General features: G+C 37.4%; 1 protein-coding gene across 9 annotated transcripts in view; it reads right to left on the minus strand.

The window, feature by feature from the left end:
* Window positions 1–12,426, minus strand: part of TUT4 (terminal uridylyl transferase 4) — a 143,040-nt gene that overhangs the window by 103,196 nt on the left and 27,418 nt on the right. For 6 of the 9 annotated variants that reach the window (XM_060022067.1, XM_060022037.1, XM_060022054.1 and 3 more), the window contains exons 2-4: window positions 11,190–12,072; window positions 5,844–5,894; window positions 5,587–5,750 (exon numbers count right to left, since the gene is read on the minus strand). In XM_060022067.1, the coding sequence (XP_059878050.1) occupies window positions 5,587–5,750; window positions 5,844–5,894; window positions 11,190–11,979 (1,005 nt within the window). In that variant the 5' untranslated portion in view covers window positions 11,980–12,072. The remainder of the gene's footprint in view (window positions 1–5,586; window positions 5,751–5,843; window positions 5,895–11,189; window positions 12,073–12,426) is intronic. The other 3 variants (XM_060022085.1, XM_060022101.1, XM_060022093.1) reach the window with 1 other exon arrangement.

Below are 12,426 nucleotides of genomic sequence, written 5' to 3' on the forward strand. Positions count from 1 at the left end.
ATTGCAGAATGAATTAAGCCCTCACAGACTTCTTTCTCTCAGTTTCCAACCACAGCTACTTCTTAATTCACCAAGTATTTTCTGAGCTCATACTATGTCAAACATTTTTCTAGGAGGTGAGGATGATAATGTAAACAAAACAAATGAAAATCCTTGTCTTCATGAATTGACATTCTACTGTAGGAAGACAGGTAATAAATAAACAAATGTACAAAGAAATAAATAAATAGGAATGTGGGGGAGGTGTTATCTCCTTTTTAATAATAGTCATCACTTATTAATAAAATGTCTTGAGGTGAAAGACTGAGCTGTGTGGATATATGAAAAGACATTCCAAGCAGAGATAAATGTGAATGCTAAAGCCCTGAGGAAGGAATGTGCCTAATCTGTTTGCAAAATCACAAAAAGGCTACTATGACTGGAAAAGAGAGGTAAAGGGGGTCAGATGACAAGACTCCTCATAAGGACTCCAAGTTTTATTCTAAGTGTGAGGGGAAGGTATTGAAGGCTTCTGAGCAAAGAATTACAAGATCTAATTTCAAAGGGATCACTTGCCTTCTATATTAAGAATAGAAACAAGATGAGTCTAATGCCATTATGATCATACTACAATAATCCAGATGATGTTGGTTGGCTTGGTTCAAGGTAAGAGTGGTGTAAGTGGCAAGAAGCGTTGGATTCAGGAGTTGAAAGCATAAACACAGAATTCCTAAAGCCATGCATATTGATGAAGTCACTACAGCAGTCATGAGAGCACTCATTAGACAACTTTTTCAATCGTAAAATGTGAGCAGACAACGACTGCGTCTGGAATCTTTTAGTAAGAAAAGCTTGGTATAACACTGAATGGGGAGCCAGAGGCCTGAAATGACATCTCAATTGATCTCGTTTAAATCTCTAACTCTTGAGCCTGCTTCTATACCCATAAAATGAAATAATAAAAACTGCCCTACTTGGTAAAATAATTCAATTCTACAAGTAGCTAATCTTTATTTTGTGCTTAGCACATACCAGGCACTGTGTTAAGAACTTTACTTGTATTATCTAACTTAATCATCATAGCCCAATAAGCGAGGTATCATTATTTTTATCGAATCCATTTAAATGATAAAGAAACTGAGATCTGGGGCTTCCCTGGTGGCACAGTGGTTAAGAATCTGCCTTCCAGTGCAGGGGACATGGGTTCGATCCCTGGTCCGGGAAGATCCCACATCCGCAGATCAATTAAGCCTGTGTGCCACAACTACTGAGCTTGTGCTCTAGAGCCCGTGAGCCACAACTATTGAGCCCACGTGCCACAACTACTGAAGCCCGCACGCCTAGAGCCCATGCTCTGCAACAAGAGAAGCCACCGCAATGAGAAGCCCATGCACCGCAACGAAGAGTAGCCCCCACTCACCACAACTAGAGAAAGCCTGTGCACAGCCACGAAGACCCAACGCAGCCATAAATAAATAAATAAATAAAAAGAAACTGAGGTTTAAAGAGGTTAAATAACTTATCCAATATCATCTAACCAGTAAGTGACAGTGCTAGACCTAGTGACTCCAAAAGCCCATACACTTAACCACTAAGCAAACTGTTACCTTTAATTACTGACCAACTACTATGTGCAAGGCACTGTATTAGGCACAACAGTAAATAAGACAAGAAAGTCCTCAGTATCATGAAGCTTCTAGTTTCACAGAAGGGACACATGAAAAATGTTTAAAAATTCCTTTATTATAGTCAAAATATTTATTTTGCCATTAAACAAATATATCGATAAGCCTCCTTTAAAGTTTCTGTAGACCAACTAGAATAAAGATTTGTCTCCTGAACAACCAACAGATAAAAGAAAAAATTAAAGGGGAAATAAAAACGTTTCTTGAGACAAATAAAAATGGAAAAACAACATATCAGAACTTGTGGGATACAGCAAAAGCAGTTCTAAGAGGGAATTTCATAGCAATAAATGTTTACATTAAGAAGCAAGGAAGATCCCAAATAAACAACCTAACTCTACCATAAGCAACTAGAAAAAGAACTGATCCCAAAATCAGCAGAAGAAAGGAAATAATCAAAATCAGAGCAGAAATAAATGAATTAGAGATCAGACTCACAGTTATAGAGAACAAACTAGTGATTACCAGTGGGGAGAGGGAAGGGAGGAGGGGCAATAGAGGGGTAGGGGATAGAGAGGTACAAACTATTATGTATATAATAAGCTACAAGGACATACTGTACCAACACGGGGAATATAACCAATATTTTTTAATAACTATAAATGGGGTATAATCTTTAAAAATTATGAATCACTATATCGCACACCTGAAACTTATATGACATACAATACTATTCAGCCATAAAAAATGAGAAAATCCTACCATTTGCAATGACATAGATGGACCCTGAAGGCATTATGCTAAGTAAAATAAGTGAGACAGAGAATGACAAATACTGTACGATCACTTATATGAGGAATCTTAAAAAAAAAAAAAAACCCTCATAGGAAGAGAAATCAGACTTGTGGTTACCAGAGGAAGGGAGGGGAAAATTGGAGGAATATGGACAAAAGGTACCGGCTTCCAGTTATAAGATAAGTAAGTACTAGGAATGTAATGAACACTGCTGAATGATATATAAGAAAGTTGTTAAGAGAGTAAATCCTAAAAGTTCTCATCCCAAGAATATTTATTCCTTTTTTTCTTTTTTTCTTTCTTTTCATTTTATCTATACGAGAAGATGTTAGCTGAACCTACTGTGGTAATCATTTCACAATATATGTAAATCAAACCATCATGCTATACACCTTAAATTTATACAGTCACGTATATCAATTATTTTTCAATAAAACTGGAAAAAAGTAAAAGTAGTAACCTGGGGGCTTCCCTGGTGGTGCAGTGGTTGAGAGTCCACCTGCTGATGCAGGGGACACGGGTCCATGCCCCGGTCCGGGAAGATCCCACATGCCGCGAAGCGGCTGGGCTCGTGAGCCATGGCTGCTAAGCCTGTGCGTCCAGAGCCTGTGCTCCGCAAAGGGAGAGGCCACAACAGTGAGAGGCCCACGTACCGCAAAAAAAAAAAAAAAAAAAAAAGTAGTAACTTGAAATTAAAAAAAAAAAAGATTCCTGGGCATGGAGATTCTAAGTATTTCCTAGTCAATATTTAACACTTGCTATAGGGAAATTTACTCTTCTGATCTAACAGTTTGGACTTATTCCTTCTTTAGTACACGTTAAAAATCTACATCTTTACTCCTCAATGAGATAATCTGTAAGTACACTGCGAACCAAATACTTGATGTAATCAAAAGCAAGTTGGTAAGAATATTCTTTATCAGTATTTTAAAATTGGTAAAGAAAAACTTTAATTAACAATATACTGGATTGACAAGAGGTTTGGGATGGCATGAAAACCAAAAAGGAGCCACAAGAAAAAGAAACTATAGATATCTATGCTGGTATTGGCACACACTGATTTTACATCATTGCTAATCTAAATTCAACAACAAAATGTTTTCCATGCTTCCAAGTTTTCTTTCACCCCAGGCCATTCTTTCCTACTACTATCAAATATCCATTCCACCCCAACTTCTTCCTTCTCCCAAGAACTGACTTTTCCTGCTTCATATACTACATATCTTCCCAACCAGTCCCCTGCTTATATTCCCTGAAAATACATTTTTCACATTCCCTTTATACATGTCATACAATTTACCTACACTAGCCATTCCCTAACCCAACTCCTAGCCATTCCTTCAGACTCAGTTCCAATGTCACCTACTTATAAAGCATTCCCCAAACTGATGCCTCTATACCCCAACTCAAGTTGGTTACTCCTTTGTCTAAGATCCTATTTTCAAACAATATTGTTATTACTATTATTATTTGCTTACACGCCTTTCTCTAAGAGAAACTCCTAGAAAGGCAGTATGGTGGTTTTTAAAAAACCACACATGCCCCAATTCAACTTTTTATCACCAGATCATGGCACATGAAAGGTACTCAATATTTATCTTGATAATGCACAGATCCAGACTAATTTCAAACTTAGGAAAGGGAAAGTGAGAGGAAAGACAGAACTATGTAAAACAGCAAATTGCAGGCTTCCCTGGTGGTGCAGTGGTTAAGAATCCGCCTGCTAATGCAGGGGACACAGGTTCCAGCCCCGGTCCGGGAAGATCCCACATGCCGTATGCCACAACTACTGAGGCTGCGTTCTAGAGCCTGCGAGCCACAACTACTGAGCCCACGTGCCACAACTACTGGAGCCCATTCACCTAGAGCCCATGCTCCTCAATAAGAGAAGCCACTGCAATGAGAAACCCTTGCACCACAATGAAGAGTGGCCCCCGCTCGCCGCAACTAGAGAAAGCCCATGTGCAGCAATAAAGACTCAACGCAGCCAAAAATAAATAAATTTATAAAAAAAATAAAATAGCAAATTGCAAAAAAGACTTCCTTTTAACTAGGATCTTGTGAGACTAACTATATAATCCAAACTCTATCCTACATTATGGGCCTCTACTCCTTGATATTCCTTCCTACTTTCACAGGGTGACTACTGTCATAAATTCTATTAATGACTCAGGATTGCCTTCTTCAATTTAAATATAATCTTGTTTTTCTAAGCTATACAAAATCATACCATTTCTTTCTTTCCTTCCTTATTTATCAAGAATGATGACCTATTTCCCTGTATGCATACTAACAAATATCCCAAGTATCTATTTAAGAACAGACTGATTTATGATTCTTTCCTTCAATATCTAGCAGTGTTTTTACTGTTAAGGCTGGGAATCTGTATTTCTAGGTTAAGAAATTAATTAGTACTCAGCAACAAGATACCTATGGCTAGAACAGTTCCTAATACATAGGAGATATTCAGTAAATATGGGAGAAAAAAAGAGGAAAGAGAAAACCGAGGGGGAAAGGAGGAAGTCTGGTACATCCTGTAGTATTTGCTAATTTATTTGTCACTCCAAATAGACCGTTAACTTCTAATCGGCAGAAACTGTGCCATTTTCACCAACATATATCCCCAGTGCCTAGCACAGTATCTACAACATAACAAGCTCTCAGTATCTATTTGATAAGCGAGAAAATCAGGGGTCAGCAAACTTCTTGTAAAGGGACAAAGTTATATTTCAGTAAATATTTTATGCTTTGGTAAACAGTAGATATTTTATGCTTTGTGGTCCACATACTCTCCGTAGCAACTTCTCAAAACTCAACTCTGCCATGGTAGCAAGAAAGCAGCTATAGATAATAAGGATGGCATGGTTGTGTTCCAAGAAAACTCTGTTTATAAAAACATGAGGTATTTTGCCACAATTAAAAAAAACAAAAACAAGGTGATAGGCCACAGTTTGTCGAGTCTGGGATGAATGAGTGAAGTCAGACTCACAGATGTAAGGATTTGCTGAACAAATGGAGGGAAAGAAGAAAGAGAGGGAGAGAAGAGGAAAGGAAATAGGGAAGGAAGGAAAGATGCATGATATCTCCACCTAAGGAATATAATAAGAAAAATAAAAAGAGCTGTACTTGGGAAAGAAAAGTTATGAAACATGCATTTTCCTCCAAATAACTAAAACACATAGTATACTTTTTCAAGTCGAAAGATGTGATCTCTTTCTAAGCGTTCTTCTGCTTGTTTCAAGCCTAGCCTCTGCTCAGGTGTCAATGTAGATTCATCTATCACAGTGGCATTTTCTAAATAGTCCATCTCTGAAGAATTTTCTTTATTAGATTCATCATTCTTCATTTTACCTAGAAAAGGAAGCAATCACTTAGTTACCATCATCAGAATTGGTAAATTAAAATTTTTTTAATGAAAAACAGACATTCAATTTATACACATACAGAAAAAATATTCTTCCTTTATGTTTTCCTTCGTTGTGCACGTTGGTATACCTATGTAAGATAAAAGTAAAAGATATACATGATATCAAAATTCACAAAGAAAAATCTACTTCATGGGTCAAATGCCTATCTTCTTCCAACGAATCTATATCAAAAAAGACAAATATGACTGAGACTCACTATACAAGGGTAACATAACATAACCATTTTGTCGAATCTCTGAAGTAAATATGATATAAAGCTACTTTAAGTCCCAAAGATGACTCAATGAACCGAAGTCACTTCAGTGACTTTATCAATATACAAAAGAAGCTAAAAGAACATATATACTCCAGACCACAGACTCACATGAGGCTCCTTCTTTGCTTTCACTGAACTCATGGATATCTCTACCACACCAATATTTTTTCTTTGCTTCTCTGCCTCCTAACTAGATTGTGATCTCTTTAAGGCACAGACTATGTACTTTCTTTTCAATCTTTGCATTTCCAGCACCTACCAATATATACTTAGAATAATAGTAGGTTCCACCACCAGTGTGATTTTTTTAAATATAAATTGAATCATGTTACTCTCTCGCTTAAAATACTTAACAGGCTCTCATGGAGTTCAGAATAAAGTTTAAACTCTTTAACATATAACACACAGTGCTTGCCCTCTTGAAGGCAGTCAACAGTTTAAATACAATAATCCCAAGTTGTAGTAAGTGCTATAAAGGAAAAAAACAAGTAACTGAGAGGGAAACAAACTTTAGATATGGGGGTCAGGGAAGGCTTTTCTGAGACTTTAAGCCAAGACCTCAAAAAAAGAGAGCTAAGTTGTCTATATCTCTAATCTTATATCCTGCCCTAACACTTTTCACTTCATTCATACCAAATGTGCTAGAATGGATCAGTGCTACTCCAAGTATCAATGCCTGTACATGTTCTGTTCCCTCCACCCTCAAGGCCCTTCCTACTTCAACTAGTTATGTTTACCTGTCCTGCAAAATTCAGTTTAAGCATCAACTGTTTCAGAAGACAGTCTGGGACTTCCCTGATAGTGCAGTAGTTAAGAATCCGCCTGCCAAGGCAGGGGACAAGGGTTCGCTCTCTGGTTTGGGAAGATCCTACATGCCGCAGAGCAACTAAGCCCATGTGCCACAACTACTGAGCCTGCACTCTAGAGCCCACGAGCCACAACTACTGAGCCCACGTGCCACAATTACTGAAGCCCATGTGCCTAGAGCCTGTGCTCCACAACAAGGGAAGCCACTGCAATGAGAAGCCCACACACCAAAACAAAGAGTAGTCCCCGCTTTCTGCAACTAGAGAAAGCCTGCGCGTAGCAACGAAGATCCAACGCAGCCAAAAATAAAATAATTTTGAAAAAAGAAGACAGTCTGATATTCTTTATATTCTCATAGCACCCGCTATTATCTCACATTTTCACAGCAATGTAATTTGTATTTATTTATCTACCTCTTATAATTAGATAATGAATTCCTTGATGCTAATGACCAGATCTTATTCAACTTTGTACCTTCAGATTTTAATACAATGCCTAGACCAGAGATGACACTTAATAATATGTGTTGAATAAAGAAATTGATTTGGACGTATCTAAAAGCACTTCTAAAAGTAAATGCTCATAGATAATAAATAAACCTCTCCTCTCTGCCCTCAAAAGCCACTCTACATGCCATCTACAAGAACCCTGAAATTCACTTCTCTCTTGATAGCACTAATTTTTCTAAATAAAAATAGTGTGCCTCTCTCTGGAGGTGATGTGTCTCCTACCACAAGAGGAGCATAACAGGAATATTATTCAGCAATGAAAAAGAATGATGTACTGCTACATGCTACAACATGGATGAATCTTAAAACATACTAAATGAAAAAAGCCAGACACAAAAGGCCACATGTTGTATGATTTCACTCATATAAAATAGGCAAGTCTATAGAGACAGAAACTAAATTAGTGGTTGGCAGTGCCTAGGAGGACAGGGTAATGAGTAGTGACTGCTAATGGGTATGGAGTTTATTTTGGGGGTGGTGAAAATATTCATGATTTAGACAGTGGTAATGTCTACAAAACTTTGTAAATACACTAAAAAACACTAAATTGTATATTTTTAAATGGCAAATTTTATGGCATGTGAATTATATCTCAATAAAACTAATATAAAAAGGTAAATAAAAAATTTAAATATGACAGATGATAGTAAGAACTATGGAGAAAAATTAAAAAGGTAAAAAGAATAAGGAGTGCCAGAGGTGGAGGTGAGGTTTGTAAATTTTAGATAAGTGACCCAGCAAAAGGCTCACTGAGAAGGTGAAGGAGGTAAGAGAGCTAGCCATATGGACATCTGGGGGAAGAGTATTCCAGGCAAAGGAAAAAGCAAATGCAAGAGCCATCAGGTGGACATTTGCCTTCACATTTGAGGAACTGCAAGGATATCATGCAGTTGGAACAGAGAGAAATGATGAGAAGTAGATAAATGAGGGCAGAGAAGTGGGGGGAGGGGGAGTGCCGAAGATCACAAAGGTCACAGCAAGGACACTAGCTTTTACTCTGATATATGGGAAACCATTGAAACATGATGAACAGCAGTAACATGATCTGAATAATTTTAACAGGATCATTCTGGCTGCTATGTTGAAGACACAAGGAAGGATGGTATAAGTGAAAGTAAGAAGATGAGTTAGGTTCTGCTGCTCAAAAGCATGATCCTGACCAGCAGCATCAGCTTCATTCCGGAGCTTGTTAGAAATCCAGTATCTCAGACTCTAGATTTTCTAAATCAAAAATCTCGGAGAATGGAGCCCAAGAATCTGAATTTTAATACAATTCCCAATTGATTCACTTTAATTGCACATTAAAGTTTGAGAAGCCCAGATCTAGTATATTCTCCCTTCAAATATTCACCAGGCTCACTCTCTCACCTCTTACCTTCAAGTGTTTGCTCTAATGTCACCTTCTCAGTGACAATTTAAATTTGAAACACCACCACCAGACACAGCAGCATCATTCCTTATGACCTTTCCTGTTTTATTTTTCTTATAAGATTTATCACTATCTAACTTATTATATACTTTTGTTGTTTACTATGTTTGTTGTCTGTCTCCTCCCACTAGAATATTAACTCTGTAAGTAAGTACAGTGTTATCTGTTTAGTTCATTGTTATATTCCTAGCAACTAGATCAGTACCTGCACATAGCGATCACCCAAAATATTTACTGAATGTACAAACGGCAAAAGGAAAAATGGTGGAAGTGCTAGGTGGGAGCTAAAGTTGGACCTAATGGAGATTAATCCATTAATCTTTTGGCCACACTACACCGTTTGTGGGATTTTGGTTCCCGACCAGGGATTGAACCTGGGCCCTCAGCAGTGAGAGCCTGGAGTCCTAACCACCGGGCCACCAGGGAATTCCCATATAAATCATTTTTGGGTTTTTTCGGTTTTTCTTTTTGTGGGCCACACCATGTGGCACGTGGGATCTTAGTTCCCCAACCAGGGATCGAACCTGAGCCCCCATGTTGAAAGCGCCAGAGTCCTAACCACTGGACTGCCATGAAGTCCCTCATTCTTATTAGTTTGTTAAAACAAGTTTCCTGAAAGGACCTATTTGGTCTACTAGCTTCCTTAAGCTATTTCAACTTGTTCTCCATGTTAACAAATAACAAAACTGCATTTAATCGGAGAAATAATAATAATAAAGGATATTAATTGCCATTGCCTGCCTACTGTGTCAGGGACTACATGAAACTCTATTGAATTATTTCACTTAATCTTTATAACAAAGGCAGCACCATCTCCACATTTTAAAAAATGAGGAAACTTAGACATGTTTTAAAGGATAAGCAGCTTATCCAAGATTACAAAGTTATTAGGTGGGGAAGATAAGATTCAAAACCTATGAAATTTTACTCCAGAGCTCACAGTCTTAACCACCTCACTCTGTCACCTTATTTTGTCACCTTTTTAAGAAAATAATCTTTAAATCATATTTTTCACTAATTCAAGTGACCAGACCCCTGTAGCTGATCTTATGCACCAGTATTTCCCAACTTCAATCAATCACATACCGTCATGTTTAGATCTGCCATATCTAAACACTAGCAGTACTATTATTTATTTGATATTGTCTTTAAATTGACTTACTTTTTTGGGCCTTGTCCTAACATACCTATGAAATTATTAACATTTTTTCTTACATACAAAGGTACCTCTATTAAATTAAAAAAAGGGTTTGTCAATAAACCATCATCTGTGTACCACCAGAAATAAAAAGAAGCTATTTCTGAACTCTTTGTCAGTATTTCTCAAAGTATGGTAAATAATGATTTAGAAATAGCTTTTTCTGTTTATACATCAAGAAAAGGTTTTATTCTTTTAGCCATAGAAACATCAGGAAAAAAGACTGCCAAGAAAAATTCATTAATTTAAACAGACATGGATAATATTTATAAACAATTAAGTAACGCTAAGATCAAGATCTCATAAGAAAATGAATTTTACAATGATAATTCTCAAGTAAATTGCAACAGTGTCCTATTGAATCTGTTTCCAGTTTTGCTCCTGTCAAAGAATTTGCTGAAAAGATAAACATATATATTTGTGTATATATATATGATCACAGTGCTACCTTGGTTAAAACTCTTCAGTGGCTTCTCAAAACACTCATAATAAAGTCCAAACTGTTTATCATATCCTAAAAGGCCCTTTACTTTCCAATTCTTGTGTGCCTTTTCAGCTACATCTTTTGCCACATTCCCCCGCAAGTCCCTGTTGCAGTCATACTAAATCTCAGTCACACTTGCAGTCTCACATTTATATCATGCATTTTCTCAATCCAAAGTCTAAATACCTCAATTAAATCATGCACTTTCTCGATTCTAAGTTTTTGGCACTGAACTAAATTACCATCTTACTTATCTGTATCACCCTCACCTAACTAGAAGCTTCCTTGAGGTCTGGGGCTGTGTTTTTTTGGTTTTCCACTGTAAACACATGCGTAACATATAATGGGAGCTCAATATATACATGTTTGGCGAATGAATGAGCAATGTATTACCAGGACCATTTAAAAGAAGAGTGAGAGAGAGAGAGACAGACAGACAGACAGAAAGTGTGTGTGTGTGTGTGTATGTGTGTACACATCAACTATAGGAGCCACTAAATTTGTATCTGCACAGGCTTTGTACCTCCCATAATAAATGTTTTCAACCTAAGACCCATATTACTAATGTCCTTTTTGTAGTTAAAGTAGTTAAAATCAAACTAAGGATAATCTAAAGAACATTAATATTAAAAAATCTCTCCAAAAATGTGACTTGTGGAATAATCTAATTTGTACTTACTCAAATCATCCGATATGTCTTCAGTTCCTGAAGCACTATCATCAGAATCACCAGTATTATCTGTACATGTTTGTTGCTTCTGAGATTGTTGTGAGTTTTCCAGAGCAGATTTTTCTCCCTCTGCAACATCAATATTCATTTTGTCCAGAGAAGTAAAGGAGCTTGGAATTTTTTTTCCAATCTGCTGTAATTCTGTCTGTCTCATGTTTTCTTTCAACAGTAAACTGGGTACCTTCTCAGCTTCTGCTGGTAAGCTGGGCACCTTTTCTGATTTCATCTGAGAACCAGGTGCTTTTTCTGCTCTCCTCTGTGAATTAAGTGTCTTTTCTGCTGCTGCTGCCTGTGAGCTGGGTGCCTTTTCTGTTTTCACTGGTGAATTAAGTGACTTTGGTGATTTTTCTGTTTTTGCCTGTAAACTGGGTGCCCTTTCTACTTTTGCCTGTGAAACAGGTACCTTTTCGGCTTTCACCGGTGAATTAGGTGATTTTTTTGCTTTGCAGTGACTTTGATCTCGAAGGACTAACCCCAAATCTTTAGGGCCTGGAACACTGGCAGCATTTACTTTACATGATTTAACTTCTGTTTTTTCTATACAAATATCATTTTGCTTATTTTTTTTACTACTATTCCTATTTGGAGAGTTGGTCCCAATTTCTTTTATGGATTTATCATTTCTAGCTTTCAAAGTTTGATTAGTTATAAATTTAACTGCTTTGCTTTCTTCAGAAAGAGCCCAAGCATTCTTCTTTGGTTCATGATTTTCATTTTCAGAGGTCTTAGACTCTTCCATTATTTAAAAACCTGCTTCTTTCCAACTGTGATATTGTAAAGTGGCAGATCTCCAGTAGTCTGAATTGCTTCAAATCCAGTTTAGGCAAGCAAACTATTGGATTAAAAAAAAAAAATCTGTTATTTAAAATGCAAAATCCATTTCTAAAAAATTGGTTAGACATAAAAAAAACTTTTATAATTTATTCTCAAAACTGAATAGCGGGGCTTCCCTGGTGGCCCAGTGGTTAAGAATCTGCCTGACTATGCAGGGAACAAGGGTTCGAGCCCTGGTCCGGGAAGATCCCACATGTCGCGGAGCAACTAAGCCTATGCACCACAACTACCAAGCTTGCATTCTAGAGCCCACGCGCCATAACTACTGAAGCCCGCGCACCTAGAGCCCATGCTCTGCAACAAGAGAAGCCACCGCAATAAGAAGCCCACGCACCGCAACGAAGAGTAGCCC

This window comes from Delphinus delphis, chromosome 1 (genome assembly GCF_949987515.2).
Source record: "Delphinus delphis chromosome 1, mDelDel1.2, whole genome shotgun sequence".
Lineage (NCBI taxonomy): Eukaryota > Metazoa > Chordata > Mammalia > Artiodactyla > Delphinidae > Delphinus > Delphinus delphis.